The sequence below is a fragment of the Hypomesus nipponensis genome, chromosome 16, assembly GCF_054491055.1.
Source record: "Hypomesus nipponensis isolate SF chromosome 16, ASM5449105v1, whole genome shotgun sequence".
In the NCBI taxonomy this organism is placed as follows: domain Eukaryota; kingdom Metazoa; phylum Chordata; class Actinopteri; order Osmeriformes; family Osmeridae; genus Hypomesus; species Hypomesus nipponensis.
Window position 1 is genome coordinate 9,908,295 of NC_140376.1, and position 16,426 is coordinate 9,924,720.

General features: G+C 42.2%; 2 protein-coding genes across 4 annotated transcripts in view; one reads left to right on the forward strand and one right to left on the reverse strand.

Annotated features, from left to right (window-relative positions):
• Positions 1-37: 37 nt before the first annotated feature.
• ddx59 (DEAD (Asp-Glu-Ala-Asp) box polypeptide 59) lies at positions 38-4,171 on the reverse strand. 2 transcript variants are annotated; one of them, XM_084675567.1, is made up of 8 exons: positions 3,938-4,171; positions 3,098-3,827; positions 2,450-2,632; positions 1,950-2,039; positions 1,581-1,832; positions 758-910; positions 546-674; positions 38-416 (listed from the first exon to the last, which is right to left on the reverse strand). In XM_084675567.1, exons 2-8 carry the CDS (start codon positions 3,812-3,814, stop codon positions 141-143), a joined length of 1,800 nt encoding a protein of 599 aa, XP_084531693.1. In that variant the 5' UTR covers positions 3,815-3,827; positions 3,938-4,171; the 3' UTR covers positions 38-140. The 2 variants fall into 2 exon arrangements, with proteins under 2 accessions (XP_084531693.1, XP_084531692.1); XM_084675566.1 differs by having other exon boundaries at positions 3,098-4,171.
• Positions 4,172-4,296: 125 nt separating this feature from the next.
• camsap2a (calmodulin regulated spectrin-associated protein family, member 2a) overlaps positions 4,297-16,426 on the forward strand; it is a 40,272-nt gene continuing 28,142 nt past the window's right edge. For both annotated transcript variants that reach the window (XM_084675564.1, XM_084675565.1), the window contains exons 1-2: positions 4,297-5,054; positions 8,673-8,932. In XM_084675564.1, the coding sequence (XP_084531690.1) occupies positions 4,928-5,054; positions 8,673-8,932 (387 nt within the window). In that variant the 5' untranslated portion in view covers positions 4,297-4,927. The remainder of the gene's footprint in view (positions 5,055-8,672; positions 8,933-16,426) is intronic.

Genomic DNA, 16,426 nt, shown 5'->3' on the forward strand with positions numbered 1-16,426 from the left:
TCTATATTTTATCAATTTAAATCGTCTGGGACTAGTATTTTTGTGGAAAAAAAGTTCAATTTATTCATCTAAATATCACAAAACATAGATATGTACCCAGTGCATCCGTATAAATTACACGTGTATTCCACAGAAGCCTCTTATTTCTTTGAACTCCTGGAGTGCTTCCTGATGATATCCATGAGGTTGCTCTTGGTGACTATGGTGTCCTTGTCATCCAGGCCCCCAGCTGCCTTGGCTTTCTGCTTTTCTCTCCTCTGCTGCTCGTGGAGGTGGGGAGAGTTGAGGAGCTGTGGAGGAAGCTGGGAGCCTGTGGGTCTCACCCGGTTCACCACCTCCAGGAACAGGCGCTTGTTGTTGTTGTTGAGAAATGTGATAGCTGTCCCCCTGTGGCCCAGCCTTCCTGCTCTGCCAACCTGGCATGGGAGGTGCGGAAGTAGGGAGGAAAGAGTGGAGGTTCATTAAAGGAGACAAGGGCTCAAATGTGAATCGTGCCTCACAAATGATTCCCTTCATCATTCTCGCAACATTTGGAGTGAACCAACCTGATGAACATATTCATCCATGTTGGGGGACATGTCAAAGTTCACCACCAGCTTGACGTTTGCCAAGTCGAGACCTCTGCCCAGCACTCCTGTGCTGACCACCACCTCAAAGTCCCCTTCGAGAAGACCCTGAAAACATACAAATCAGTTGGTGGAAAAAATGTCCTTTACAGTGTTGGACTAATTGTAAGCGGTCCCCTGGTTGACCTCACCTTGAGGATGCGGTTGCGTTCCCACTGGGTTTTGTCAGAGTGGATGGCCACAGTGTTGAGGGTCATCACCTTTGTGATAGCCTCACACAACAAGTCTGCTCCTAGCTTACAGTCCACAAACACCACCACAGGAGGCTGGTAAAGCTTCCTATCCTGGGTAGACATCACAAGGTAGACAGACTTTAACAAAAATGTATAATTCTATGCTTCATACTCTTAAGGGTTTTGCACTTTTCTTCCTTTTATACCCCACCCCCCCCCCCGCCCCCACCCCTTACAATAAACTCTTCTGAATACCTCAGAAACAGATACGAATGACTGTCTGTGAAATATGTTGTCATGGGTAAGATTTCTATATCTTTTTTGTGGCCGAAATGGTAAAAGGCTGAAAATCAAACACATATGGTAAACAAGATACAGCTATTCAAAAATTTCCAATAATGTCATTACTCCAATAGGTCTAGGAAATCACTGCATGGGCTTTTTGGTATGAGCCGTTGCTTGGTTTCCTGGAGAAGGGCCCACTCATTTCCTCTGGAAGGGGTGTCTGTGCTGCCATGACGTCTGTCTAAATATGGTCCAAAGGGAGACTACTTTAAACGAGCTCCAGTTCCCACCTCTCGTTCCTAGAACGGCAAGCCAATAGCAACCTAGAAGTGTTACAACCAAACTTGAAATTCAAACCCCCCAATTAACACAAGAAGCTGGTTTCCAGGACACAGATAACACATAACCATCTATATACTGGATTAGAGAGTCATTTTAGTGGTTTAGTTCTTGATTTACTTGTTTGGGTTAAGGAAAAAAGTTCCTCTGAACATACATTTAAGATCTCAAAGAGCTTCTTTTTCTTGGAGGGCTCCTCCACCCAGAGCAGGATCTGTCTAACATTGGCACACGGTTGGTTCTTCTCCCCGATGGTGATGCGGACCGTGTCTTGTGTCAGCCGGGCTGCTAGCTGCTCTGTTCCAACGGGGATGGTGGCAGACGTCAACAGAGTCTGGTGGTCCTCAGGTACATCATCTAGAACTTCTAGAACCTGCTGCTGAAAGCCCATCTTCAACATGGTGTCAGCCTACATAACCAAATGACAGGTTTAAATGCCTGTCTGGATTCACCAGATCATCTGGGTTAGTCTGGTGCAAATATACGTGAAGTGGTATTGAATTGTTGTTTTACAAGAAGAGCATACCTCGTCCACCACCACAACTCTCACTGCATCTAGCTTCACTGCCTTCTGCTTCAATATATCCAGAAGTCGTCCAGGGGTAGCTATTATTATCTACGGAACAATTAATTGGAATAAATACGTAAATACACAAATATAAGTACTGTATAAATATATATCCCATTATGTCAAACATTCAGAATACTTTAAGTTGCCGTGATTTCTAAGTCTTGAGAAAACATTGATGCAACATCAAACTGTTCTCAGTTGTACTATCAGGGTTTATACACCTAACTTAACAAATGGGGTTCCATTACTTTTAACCTAATTTCCATGATCAGAAATCTCACTCTCCATGACTTTTCTGCACGTACATTCATGCAACAAGTAAGCAGACAAACATTAGTTGCATAGCCTCCAAACAACTGTTATAGTCTCTGTGCACATATGGGTGGTCTATGTTGAAAATAGACTTTAACAGGTTTTCCATGACCATGCAAGGAGCCCTTTACCTAAGTCTGTACCTTGATGTTCTGTTTAAGGCGGTGAAGCTGAGGAGGAAGGGGCATGCCCCCAACCAGCAGGGCTGTCCTCATGTTGGGGAGCCCCAGCACCAGCTCCTTGGCCTGCCGTTCGATCTGGATGGCAAGCTCCCTGGTAGGGGTCAGGATGAGAGCCGCAGGACCATGTTCTCCAACTGCTGGTCTCTGAGGGAAACCATTGGAAAATGCGTACATATTTTATTGTATCTACACTATTCTACTGACACAAATCACCCAGTTACAATACAAGTAAGGATAAAATGTGTCCTCAGTATAGAAGAGGTGCTAAAGGCAACACTAAATTACTTTTCGGTACAGCTGCATAATTTAATTGTTCCTTATTACTGTTTGAGCTGTATAGTTAAGACAGAATAGGAATTATTACTCAGATTTACAAATATATACTGTTCATTTTGATATCCTGTCTAAACAGCATTGCAACCTCTTTCTAGGTTGGCTGCAAATCTGAGTAATAGTCTACATCATAAAATTGCCTTTGATTCAAGAGTAGGGCACTCTTATCCAACGTCTTTGCTGGTCTTCTGTACAGGCCAATGTACATAGGACGTAGAGGAATACAAACTAAGAGAAAAGATTGTCTGACAGTAGCTCTCTGTCCTATCACTGTACCTCCAAGGCCCTCACAACCACTGGCAGGAGAAAGCCCACTGTCTTCCCAGAGCCGGTGTCTGCGCTGGCGACCACATCCCTGCCGGTTAAACCCACAGGCACCATCTGCATCTGTACTGGTGTGGGTGCCTGATAACCAGCCTTCTTCAAGTTGGCACCAAGAGTCACAGGGAAGTTACAGTGCTCAAACTCAATGATGGGTCTGGCTACCTCTCTGCCCTGGGTGGCTATCCCCAGCTCCTGTTTTACCCTCTGCACCTGTTCCTCAGTAAGTCCCAAAATGAAGGGATCATCCTTGTAGGAATAGCCCTTCTCTAGGTCCCTGACAATAGTGTCAGTGCTGTCGGCAGAAAATTGTTCTGACAGCGAGGTCCTTGCTTCCCCTATTTGTTTATAGTTAAATGCGTCCTCCCCACGGCTCATTCCCATTTTAGCAAGGTGATTGGCTTTGCATTCCAAACTGCACACGTCGTTATCTGTACTATCACAAATGTACTCCCCAAAGCGACCACACATGACACAAACGGGCTCCCCGGGTTCGGGCCATCTCTGGCTCTTTCGGAATGATTTGACCGGTTCTTCCTCCTCCTCGCTATCTTCTGCCGGAGACCCCTCGGAATCCTCTGATGTATGAACAGAACTTACAGACGGGGATGGAGGGTCTGTGTCTTCGTGGACTGGATGTCCTTTTGTTTTAGTGTTCAGCTCTTTTTCCATACATTCTGTAGGCCTAGAAGTTGCAGAGGAAATATGGGTGATGGTTTCTGGAATGTCATCGTTGCCCTGGCGTACCTTACACTTCTTCGAAACTGAGTTTGTGCTTTCAGTAGGTCTCTTTACCTTGAGTGCTCTTGGCATAAACATTTTCTTCTAGAGTTAGCAAGGTAAAACAAGAATCAAATCAACCCAAGTTACTTCAGACGTGTCTGTCCTTTTCTCTTGATCGGTCGATCTAACACGATCTAAACGACACGCGATTTCACGCAAAACTGGACTTATAAATGAATAGTCCAACACAGTAAAGTAAATGTTTCTACTTGATTAACACAAACACTACATCTATCGAGCTTTTTTTACTATCAACACGGACATCTCCGACCCATGTTGATGACGTAGTCTCAAACTTGCATGCTGGGTAGTGTAGTTCAACCAATATCCTTAGCATTAAACCAATCGTTGGATTGATCTGGCCATGTGTTACATACCATGCTGGTTTGTGTTGCATAGTTGATTGGGGTACGGCAAACAACCTTAAAGGTGTCAGCCATAGACATTTCAGCATAATGAGCTTAAGACATATTTCACGAGTAGGCTACAATCAGTTATATTTGCACTGTGTACACACCGTAAAGGCATGCCCTTTATGTCGAACAAGCTGGGTGGTACGCGCACGCGCAGTGATGCGTGTTAGCCACAGTGCGGCAGGAAAACCGCATTAAGCGAGAAGAGGCTGAGATTGCTTTGAGGCGGGACACGAAAATGATCCTTCAGAAAAGGAATATGTGAATGTACAAGAGACAAATCCGTTTGCGTGTAGTAGCAGTACTTAAAAGAATGTGAGTTTTTTTTTCTCCGACTGGGTAGAAGATGCGCCCTTCGGACTAAAATTCCGAACCGCTATTCAGCAAACCTGATTTCAACTGGTAGCAGAATGAAAAATTGACTACAGGGAGAAAGGTTTATGGAATTCGTAACATACTGACCATTTCAAACGAAAAGTGAATTCATTAAGGCTAAATTGACACTTTTGATTCCATTGGAGGGATGTCATCGATTTGTATTGCTTCATAGTAGCATACTGTACTGTAGTTTTTAGGAGGCTGGTTTACAATGGGCGAAGTGATGGAGAAGAAGAATTGTATTGCCCCAGCAATAAAGGCTTTTGAGCATTATGATTTTTCAAAGGCCAAAATGTGTTCTAGCATTAAATGGCTAGTGGCCAAAGCATATGGGCCAGGTAGGTGTTGTTTTTTCTTCTGTTTTTCTAAATGCATGGTACTATAGCAGGCCAAAACACTGTATATTTAATAACAACTGTCAACCATTTATCCATTGCATATTCACGACATTGTTGCTTAACTCTTCAAACCCATTTAAATGTGTGCAAAACATTGGCCAATAGTTTGAGGGGAAAATCAATACACACATATTTCATGCACCTAATTCAATTGGAGTTGATAAGTGGGAAAACTTACACCCCAAAACAAATATGGCACACACAAGAACTAGGCTTATTGAAGAACTCCACTCAAGAAATGACTGCTGCATGATCTTTACTGGTTGAGATGGGTGCATATAAACATGCAGGTGTGAACAGTTGGCATAATTGATCTCATAAAAAACAGCCTGCGAGTGTCACTGACTTCACCACACTTGATTGGGGATCCAAATCTAGGTTTAGCTAAACAGCTCCCTATTAGCGTGAATGGCTTTACACGACATGTATTCTTTTGGGATTTAAATATGTGCATCAGTTTATTCTACCTGCATTTTCTAAAATCATTATTGTTAGGGTGAAGCAGTCAAACGACACTATTAATCCTAAATCAAATACTATGTTATATGATTTTTTTGTTGAGATGAACAATTTTTTGTATAAGAAGGCTACTGTAAAACTAAGACCTTTACCTCACTTGATTTGTGGGGGGCCGGGGATGGTGATTGGATGTGTTCATCCATTATGTGAGTCACCTCAGCTCAGATGTTTTCCATCTTACTCAGTTGCTGTGAGCTATAGTGTGTCTCAGTAACATGGTGAAAACATAGAACTGTTCTTCCTCAGATTGATCCATATCATCGTCAAGGGCCTAGGTCCATTTTAAATATAAGCAGGTCATGGGGTGACTTTTGGGTTACTTGAATTATTTTCCATAAGGTCACCCCCTGAGTCTAATGTTTGGATCTCATTGGCCTATGGAAACCCTTTCCTCACCGTAGACGGTCATTTTACGGTTTCTGATCCGTAAAATGCAAGCAAGCGGGAAAGAGGTAGCCACCTAAAAATCAACACTGAACCAAAACAGGCATTATTTAAAACTTTACATAGGTTTAACACTGTGCTATAGGGTTGATTCAGTCGTTTAGCTTTGTTTTTTTGTCAGCAGTTTGCATGTTTAAAGAGGAATTGTGTTCTACTCACTGCTTGCTCGTTTTAAGTGCTCATAGCTCAGGATGAGTTTGCTTGGCCGCGGGATACTTATGATGTACACTATGGTGTTCACCCACTCATGCAGGAAAGACAATCAAGTCTGCACAGTGCTTTGATAAAGCCAAGCTGGTGAAAATATGAAATAGGCTGTGCTCTTATGTCTGCACCATGTCTTTTATAGTGAGTTTCCTAACTGGTTGTCTCGTGAATTTGAGATTGATGTGGAAAAATGGCAAAAATTACATGTTGATAAACCTTTTTTGGAAACTAATAGATAATGTTTTTGCACAGTGTGCAATTTGGAACGCCCTCTTATTGAAACTCTGCCTTAAGCGGTTGTCCATAAAAGACCAACAGTACGGGTGGATTTAAAGACGATGTTGGCTATTGAGGACTTGCATGGTCCCCATGCACTCCACATTGCGATGATCTTCCTTTGTAACTGAACTCCAACAAGATGTCTTCTGGCTTGCTCTTCAGGGTCTGGATATGTAATCAAGACCAGCTGCTATTCATATACAAGTGTATGGATTGTAAACATCCCATAACAAAGTGTGGTTTGGTAAAGGACAACATAACACAATGTGGGGGGTTGGGAGTGGTTTTTATTTTGTTGTATGATTCTCTTTGCAGACAGACTGCATGCCCTACAGCTGTTGAGCCCTTCTTATTTTGTTTTCCCCCGCTGTATATCTGAAAATACAGAATTGCCAAACCAGACCTTCCATGCACTGTAGTTTCAATGAGGTCTGAATGAACTGGGGTGATTCCAAAAATACTGTCCCAGGAGGAAGAGCCAGAGCCAGTCTCCAAGCTCCATCCTAAGCTTCCTAAAATACTTTTGAAAGAAACGCACAGAGCTAGTGGGCATAGGCACAGACAAAGACTGCTGAGTTTGGAAGGACCATTTTTACTGTGGATTTTTGGCTAATAGGTGTGCTGCCTGGTTCTATGATGATAACATGTTTAGTACACTCTAGACCTCGGTAAGGACTCAAAACTTGTGTGTAAACTGATGACATCAAACTGTTTTAATAATTTAAGTAAATAATTTAAAAAAACGATTAATTGAATCAATTCATAGATTGTATAAATTATAACAAGAAATTGTTTAGATTACTTAAAAAGTTTGATGTAATCAGTTTCCACAAAAATTATGAGTATTCTGAATTCATGGGTGAGAAATATTCTCTATTACTAAAAGCACTGACTTCATTCATTCTTTCTGCATCTTGAATCTTTTCACCATCATCCAACATCTGTCAAATTATTCTTGACTACACTGCAGTCTCCAACCAGAAAGATGTTTTAGGGGACCAGATATGTTCTCAACTGTATGTGATCAACATTACATCACTGTTTTATGATTAAGTTCCTAAATTCTTGACTTCATTCAGTAATGTCCAATTCTAAGATAAGACCCTTACTGTAGTTGACTTTATTAATTAAGGGAGTGCCTGTTCTATGAGCTGCTTCTCTCACCTTGTCTGCCTTGACTCGCTGAAAGGTGTGAGGGTGACGGGGCGCTAAAAGCCGAGAAGGCCTCTGCCACAGATTTACACACTTAATCAAGCCTACACACAGCTGGTGCCTTGTGTGGCATCGAGATTGGCATAAGAATGGTCTGAGTGGGAGCTGTTGCTCCTATTTCTTGTCAGTCCCAATTTAGGAAGAATCAGGTTGGGGAGTTTTGTATTTGGTAGATGCCTGTTTAGGGCAATTTTTTAGCTATCTGCTGTTTCCGTTTCAGCCATCTGCCAAATGAGAAGGTGAATTATTTGAAGTTTAGGTCTACCACCATTCATATACGACGCACAAATATACACACAGTGAATCTGTCTTGTCTCTTTGAGGCAGCATACTGATAGGGAAGTTCCCAAGAAGCTGGAAGCAGGAGAGATAGGGAAGGAAGATGAAACGATTGGGGTCCTCCTCTCCTCTAGTTTCCATAGTAACAAAGAGGTTCATCCATTCATCTCTTTTCGAGATTACGCTTGTGTATGAAGGACTGAAATATGAACTAGACTCCCACTATCAGACACTGAATCATGCATACACCAGGGGTATTAGCTTAGTGGTTAGAGCATTTGACTGCAAAGCAAGAGCTTTCAGGTTTCTTTGGATAAAAGCATTTGCTAAATGAATACACACTTATGTTTAGTGATGGACTAGTGGCCTTTTTAAATATATAAAACCCCACAATACCAAGATTATGTCAAGAAACCTGAATCATACTACATGAGGAAAGTCTTAATTTGTGCTTGGATGCGATTTAACAATCTAGTTTTCCTGTGTTTTCACCCCTCTTTTTGCACCGTCTCTCTATAACAAGGATCACCTCATCTATTTCTCTCTCTTTTTCATGACACATAAAGATAAATCAGGTTAAATGCAATAATCTTTCCCTCACCTCTCTCCGTCCTACAGACAGTGTCCCGGCTGACTTGAAGGAGCCCTTCTATACAGACCAGTACGACCAGGAGCACCTCAAGCCCCCGGTGACCAACCTGCTCCTGTCAGCGGACCTCTACTGCAGGGCGGGGAGCCTGATCCTGAAGAGTGACAGCGCCAAGCCGCTGCTGGGCCACGAGGACGTCATCCAGGCCTTGGCCCAGCGTGGCCTCTACGTTGCTGACCAGGAGCGTCTGGTCACGGAGAGGGACCTCCGAAGCAGGACCCTCTTCTTGGTAAGGGGAGGAGAAGGGGGAAAGGGAAGTTCAGTGGGAAGGCCGGCGGCCATCTTTGTTGTTATCGCATTGACCATCTCGGCCTGTATTTCTTTCTAATGTCAGCTTTCTTCTGTTTCTCCTGTTGTAATCGTCTCCTTACTCACTTTATCTGTTAATCGCGCTGATGTTATCTTTTTTTCTCTGTATACCTGTGTCTTTGTCTGTCAATCTGTTAGCTGTCTGTGTGTGTTTTTGTCCTCGTGGAGCAATGTGTCTGAGAGCACACAAGCAAAGCAACTCTACAAGGCTCTGCCTTACTGAAATGAGAGGCAGTCATTATGCCCCGTCTCAGTCACAATAGGAGGCCTTCGTCGTTTGAGTGGTTCTCTATCACAGCTAATTATCAAACAGTGTTGCAGTGTCTCTACAGGCCATTATTGACTGAGGCTTGCTGATTATATATCTTCCCTATGCAGATGGTACGGTTATTTAACCTTCTTTGTACTTAGTCTCGTTATACATTGTGTTCCTTTTCCATTACTTTGTCTATTGACAACAATGATTTGCTTCAGTTTGCGGTTAAACAGCACATTTGTGATTTGTGCGTCATTTCTAAGCTTCAGGTTTGGTAGAAAATATTTGACATTGACAAAAAGGCTGCTCAGGTGGTTTGGGCTTTTGTATCTATTATTAAAGGGAGATTCTATTTGAAGGTAGGGCACAGTGGAGAGCTGAGGACGAAGAACTGTCATCGCTCCCTCAGTTTGTGGAAAACACCTGCAGTGTTGAGATTCTCAACCGCATCAGAAGTTTTAGAGCTAGGTATTATTTAGACAAGGGACATCATTATTTTGTCCCTAAGGAAATAGTCCAAAATGTCCTATACAAGTTTGTGTTTATGGGAAATTATGAACAAAATAATGATTCTTTTGTAGGGAGAACCATTTTAAGATGCAGTTGCTGCCTCATTTGCAGTTTCATACAAGATTGTCTTATGTAAGAGGCATTGTCACATTACAGAATTGAATAAGCTGGTCGAGAAATCAAATGCCCCCTCCTACCCCCTCCGTCTTTCTCTCATTCTCATTCCCTTTCCTATGGTGAAGACACTGGCTACAAATTTCAGCTGCCGCCCACACACACCCACACACATTCTATATTACTCATTCTCTTTTACTCTTATACCGTTAGTATTCATACACATACACATAAAGAGGACATGTCAGACCTTTAAATAGCTTGTTTTTTTATGACGCACTCAACCACCCACATCCCTTGATGCAGCATATGATTTGCACTAATGATGGCAAAAAGTAATTACCAACAGGTGCAGAGAACTATTCCTTCGGTTTACACTTTATGTATGTTACCGGTACATTGTCCTCACGTATCTTTTCCTGCTTTGTAACAGGATGGTAAAGAAAATAAACTTTGGTACACAGTGCTGTGCACTGAGTAGCGGGCACTGACATAGGAAAGCTTCGGCCCATCACATGGGGAGGAAGAGGACTATTCTTTACTGGTGGAGGAGGAGAGGTGCATAATGTTACAGTTAGCTAGTTTAACTCAGATCTTACAGCCAACAGGATTAATATTTTTTTATAGGCTTAATGCCCTTCAGTATCCCTTCTTTCCTCAGCACGCTATCCCCAGGGCCCACTTATGTGTCTCTGAACCATGTGTTTCTCTTGTGAACACATTAATAAAATATGCTGTATATTGTAGGTAGTGAATAATGTTGACGCTTACAACTAATAGTAACATTTATTGACATTGTGATTTAGACCTACTGAAGTTTTGGTTGGCACGACCCTTAATACATACAGCATGTAGGGGTGGACAGCGTAGGCATGTGACTGCCATTGCCTTCAGTTTAGAGGGTTTGAAGTAGACCCTGTGGTAAGATAAACAGTGTGCAGACCAGGTGGTTGGCGCATGGAAACAGCGTGTGTGTCAGTGTCCGCGTGTGTGTGTACATGTGTGTGCGTGCTTGTGCATCTGCAAGACAGCGAGAGACTAACCCGTGCCCAGGGATTCATAAACCAGATTCATACTTCTACACTTCATGCTCATCATAATGGTCAGTGTTATCCCTCTAAACAACTGTCTCGTACATGTTTAATATTTAATGGAGGCATAGTAAATAGGCTACACATTATTTTTGTGTCAGTACGCTCTGATGTATAGGTCTTTATCGAAACCACCATCACCATGGAGACGGCTCTGACTACTGTTACTGATGTTTGGAGGCATAGATGGCAGCCTTATTCGTGAATATACAGGACAGTCTATGTGTATGCCAGATATTGTAGGCCTATATCATAGTCATTGGCATGTCGAGAGAGGTTATAGTCATATTTTGTTTACATTGATAATGCCTTTGAATCTGATTCAACTGGGTGCTAAGTCACCAGTGAAATGTGTTAGTGGCCATGATGTCGGTAATATGTAGCATTAGCTTAAATTGAATATTCAAAACAGCCTAAGTGTTTAGTTTCAAGCTTAGGTTTTATTTAAATCTGCAAAAATGTGGAATATCCTGATAGTTTCCTCAGCACTTTGCAGTTCAGGCTCCAGTGGTTTGATATCTGACAAACCTTCTGCATGGAGAATATAAAACAGATGGAACCACTTTGTCGTATTTGTTGATGCATTAGTGAGAAACAGCGGAGTTTACAAGGATCCTAACAAGTCAGCTGTTCTGTGAAACTGTTGCTCCTTTTCTTGTAACATGTTATATATGCAAATAAACTAAATTGTTTCAGGTAATTTTCTTTGGACAATGTCCCCAAGAAAACAAATCTGAAATTCATATATTAAATGAATATTGACATAAATTCATCTAAACTTCTTAAAATGTGAGTGTTTTTCACAGCTTTAATCTTATTCATGGTAACATGGAATTTACAGGCCTTTGCCGTGTCGGTCAATAATCTGGTGTGGTTGTGACATCTTTTTGACGGCTCCCTGATGCCTCTTTTGAGCTCCTCTGCCCATGCGCCCCTGGGCAGCTTTGGAAACGACAACCTTCCGATATGATGCTCTGACTTCAGCTAAAAGGTAGACCTTAATAGATGTGATGTAGAACTCGAAGGTTGTCGATTTGTCAGTGTAAAGGCTCTGTGTCCTTACTATCACTTTGCAGTTATGCAAATGTAAATCCTATATCGTGCGGCTACATATCCAAAGGATGCATTTATTGCATTATTTTGGGGTCTGGGTTTTTACAATATTTGACTGCTCTATAGTCACTCGCTGGATGTTAGTAAGATAAGAAAGATGTGTTAGGATGGTAATAAAAACAAGAATTGCTGTCTTTTGTTTGCTTACTGAGGTGAATAGGAAGGCTGTTCTATTGATCCATGATGGACGGATGGATGGAGACGGGGGATGAGTATCTGTGTACCCCTCTTCTCTCCCGCGTTCTCTCTGAGACTCCTTTCGTTCTTTCCCTTCTCTTCCCTCCCTCCCTCTTTATCTCCCGCTGCCCTCCATTCCCGCTCCTACTGAGCAGCCATCCGTCTCCATGGTTACTTAGTGAGGAGAGGTGGAGGGGTGCGGTCGGTGTGGTGGAGAGGAGGTTTCTCTAGCTCGGAGGGGGAGAATTCTGAATATCTGTGACCTATGCAGTCAGCCAATCAGACATCCAGTACAGCTAAGCCATTGTATCTCATTCCTCATTTACATTTAAATATGGAGCTGGAACAGGCACCGTAAGACTTTAAACTGACACGTCCTCTCCCAAAATCTCAAAACCAGCCTCTCCCAGTCTCCTGTCCGTCCCCCTATACTGATCTCAGACACAAGGATGGGTTAAAGCAACAATGTGAAAGAAAGCCTGTCCATGGTGCTTCTGTCTCTGGCGTGTGGAGATGCAGCAATGTGCATCCCTCACAGTGCCGAGGGCTGTTCACAAGAAGTACAAAATGGATGAACGAACTCATCACATTACATTTGAGCCATGAATCTGGACTGTGAGAGATGCCTCACAAATCCATCTGGATTATTAACCCAACTGTAGACCCCAGTGGTCAATATGGCAGAAATGTTAAAGTTGTATGTTTGCCTCTCTTTTTATCAATATGTCAGTGTGTTCATCATTCATGTCTGTAAACAAACAAACAATAACTGTGGTATGAAGGTGAAGTTATGAGGTTTGTCCAAACAGGTGCATGGTTTGTTTATTACCCCATATTCCCGGTGTTCTACTCGTATTTCTGGGGTCAGATACATTTACATTTATGCATTTTAGCAGACGCTTTTATCCAAAGCGTTCTCCGCAAATTGTTGTTTTTACCGCAAGGTACGTGGACTCTAAACTACCTCAGGACCAAGGAAATCACAGAAGTCTACAACCACAGTGGATTTAAGTTCAAAGTTTATGAGTCGACATGCCTGAAAGGGAGGCCAGATACTTTAGGAATGTTTGCTATTTCTTGGCAGGACTTGCCCCTCAAACATGAGCAAATAATAACTTGTTAATATTGTTTCTTTATATTACACAAGAGAAGACTAGCTTCTCCCTTTTAGACTCTAGCTAGGTTTGTAGTCTGCAGTGACTAATGCTCAGGAGCCAATGGAAATCACTGTTCATAATCTTCCCACCAATCAATTTTTATTATTGCCTAGGTCACTAACGTGGAGATTATTAGAATCTGTCTGTTATTAAGATGGTTCTGATGTTGAACCGTGTTCTTTCATACTGAGGATAGTGTAGGTATCTCTTGGATCCTTAACAAATAGCATAGTAATCTTGTTGTACCCTCACTCCCTAACCAGGAGATAAAGAGTGATGTCGTTTTGTCATAGACTCAGACTCTCTGAGTCTTTGTAAAGACTGTAGAAATCAGAGCAGAGGATTTTAGATATATCAGCTAAGCTCGGAAAGGATTTTCTCAAACTATTCTCATTACTGTAAGAAAATGAAAATTCAAGACTGAGCGAGTGGATAGAGGTTGATGTAGAATTCTCCTTTTTCATAGCGGACTCATTTCCCAAGGTCTTCTGTTCCGTGCTGAGAGCTTTTCAGTGTCAGGTCAAGTTGGCGAGAAGTTACCTTGTGTAGGAAAGATTTCATTTTTAGACATTGAAGTTTTAGACATCTGTTAGTGTTTTTGGACATATGGCAATGTACAAACAGAGCTGAAGCCACCACTTTTAGTGCTGAAACAATTTCACATTTCCATATACATAAAATTTAATTGCAACTTTTAGATTAAAGAATCATGAACAAGTGTTACATAATACTCTTTTGGGTAGACCAAGTATGTACATGCACTGCAAGGACTTTTATTTGCCTCAAATATTATGTCCCTGTGACTTTCAAACCCAATCCTATTTAAACCTCTTGGTTTCAAGACCTCTCAAAAGCAATGCTGCCAATGGAACAGACAGAACTACCATGTGCAGACCAGCTCATGACGTAAACGAGCTGTACTGTATCAGAGAATGTCTAATATAGAGAGAACTGCCACTCTCGGGAAACTTCCGGATTCTGAACTGGTTGAAATTCCAAGTGAGGGCGCTAACGAGCAAGTGCAGAATGAATGGAGGTCTATTGACGGTACCCCTCAAAATCCACTTTTCTCAGGATATAATTTTTTGTACAGTAATTTGAATTCTGAATTCGAAAGGGGAGGCCAAAAAAATACACAATGCCGGGTTTTAGATTTTTTGAAAGTCGCCTTTCTGTTCTAAAAAGCTTTAGAAAATGTCATTGACGTCATACACATCGTACGACCAGAGCTACTGCTTGACGGCAAGCTCTGGTCACTTACTTTTTTCTCTCAGGGCATTGACAACACAGCTGACAGGTTAGGCTCTCCCTGTCAATACACATGCTTGAAAGAGTTTTGGCTTGCTAATGTTGTTGCTAATGTTGCTAATGCTCCGACATTCTGATTCCGCTTCGGATGCCATCAAGCGGGAGCTCTGGTCGTATCAGTCCTTTACTAACCAATCAGCATTCAGTAGCAGAATGCTAGCGTGTTATGGGCAACAACGACTCACCATGTAAGAAATCAAAAGGACAATCAGGCGAAAGACACAAATTTAGCCGTTTAGCTCCATAGACTACCATTCAACATGCACTCGCTCGCGATCACCCCCAGTGGAACTGTGGTGGAACTGCAGCCAAATTCGGTACAATGGGGTTTAATAGGGAGTGGCAAGGCTCTCCTTAAACAGGCTCTGACTCAAATCTAACCGGGTTAGCCTGATCTCTCAGGGCGTCATTTACCAACAGGATTGCGCCCATTTCATGCGTAAAATAGCGGGTAAAGACATAACCGTATTTACAAAGGCAGCGCACTTGTGTAAAAACGCAGATTACCGCTGCTGAGAGTGTATAAGGGAAAGTGGGCTGCAAAGAAATGGGAGGAGAAGTGTATTTCTTCCTTGTAACATGTTAATGTTAGCTGTAACTTCCTCGAATCACCCATGGTGGCAGTAACATGCAGGCGACAGGCACTAAAGGGCGGAGTAAGGCGTTGATTGTCCTACGAGGATCTGGTTTGATAAATACCACGCAAAATGCGGAGATACACCGTGCGTTATTTGCGGTTGGGCAAAAGCGCAGATTAAGCTGCGGTCGCAATGTTAGTAAATGAGGCCCTCAGTACATTCAACAGTTGCATCTGACGTTTGACAAAACAGTCAAATATGAGAGGGAAAATATCACACAGATTACATGTTTATGTGTACATAAGTGCCTTTATTGGGTTCTGCAAAGGAGAATTCAATGGAGGGTCTATGCGTGCTTTGTGTCTGTCAAGGCTTCTCTGAAGATGTACCGCTCTGCCTTAAACTCAGGGTATTTTGTTGCCAGGAAATAATCTATCAGATACAAAGCAGTGATGATGTGCATAGCAGTCAATAATGTTAATAATAATAATGCTGTCATTAATTAAAATGCATCTCTTTCCTTAGGAGAAATCAATATGAACCTGATAGTCCTAATCAGATTAAATGAGAGAGCAGAATGTGAAAAGGGCCTAGAAAGGGTGTTGGTACTAACTATGGTAATGTTGCCGTAGTAATGGGGAGGTTGTTACATTATAGCTCACTATCTGCTTTCACATGGTAACGACCAGTTTGTCACTGTGATGTCACGGCATGTGTTCCTGGGGGAAAACGTTTCTTCTGAGGTAATACTGTAAGGTAATTTACCAAAGCGAAAGAGACTACAGACTCCATCTCTCTCGCATACACTCACTGCTTCTTCTTGCTTCCTCTTCTCTCTATTTCTTGTTCCATCCCCTCTGACTGTCCTTTTCAGGTTCATGTGACATTTAGACACAGTCACGTGTTCTGAATTCTCCCTTTCCTTTTGCTGGAACTGGCTCTAACTGAGTTGATTTGCACCTGGTTCATTCAAGCAAAGTAATTCATGATACTTAAATACATAGTGTTGTATTCTATTCTATTGAGTAGACTCCCTAAAAAGCTGATAGTTATGAAGCAACTGGTTTGGTGCTTGTATTCCGGGCTCCATTGACCAATGGGACATGGACA

What these genes read in the sequence shown, in the direction of transcription:
- ddx59 (XM_084675566.1), bottom strand. Translation starts at nt 3,961, where the DNA reads ATGTTTATGCCAAGAGCACTCAAGGTAAAGAGACCTACTGAAAGCACA. An exon ending in GCCTTAAACAGAACATCAAG is followed by an intron (nt 2,040 to 2,449) that starts GTACAGACTTAG and finishes ATTGTTCCGTAG; the next exon opens with ATAATAATAGCTACCCCTGG. An exon ending in GAGTTGTGGTGGTGGACGAG is followed by an intron (nt 1,833 to 1,949) that starts GTATGCTCTTCT and finishes TTGGTTATGTAG; the next exon opens with GCTGACACCATGTTGAAGAT.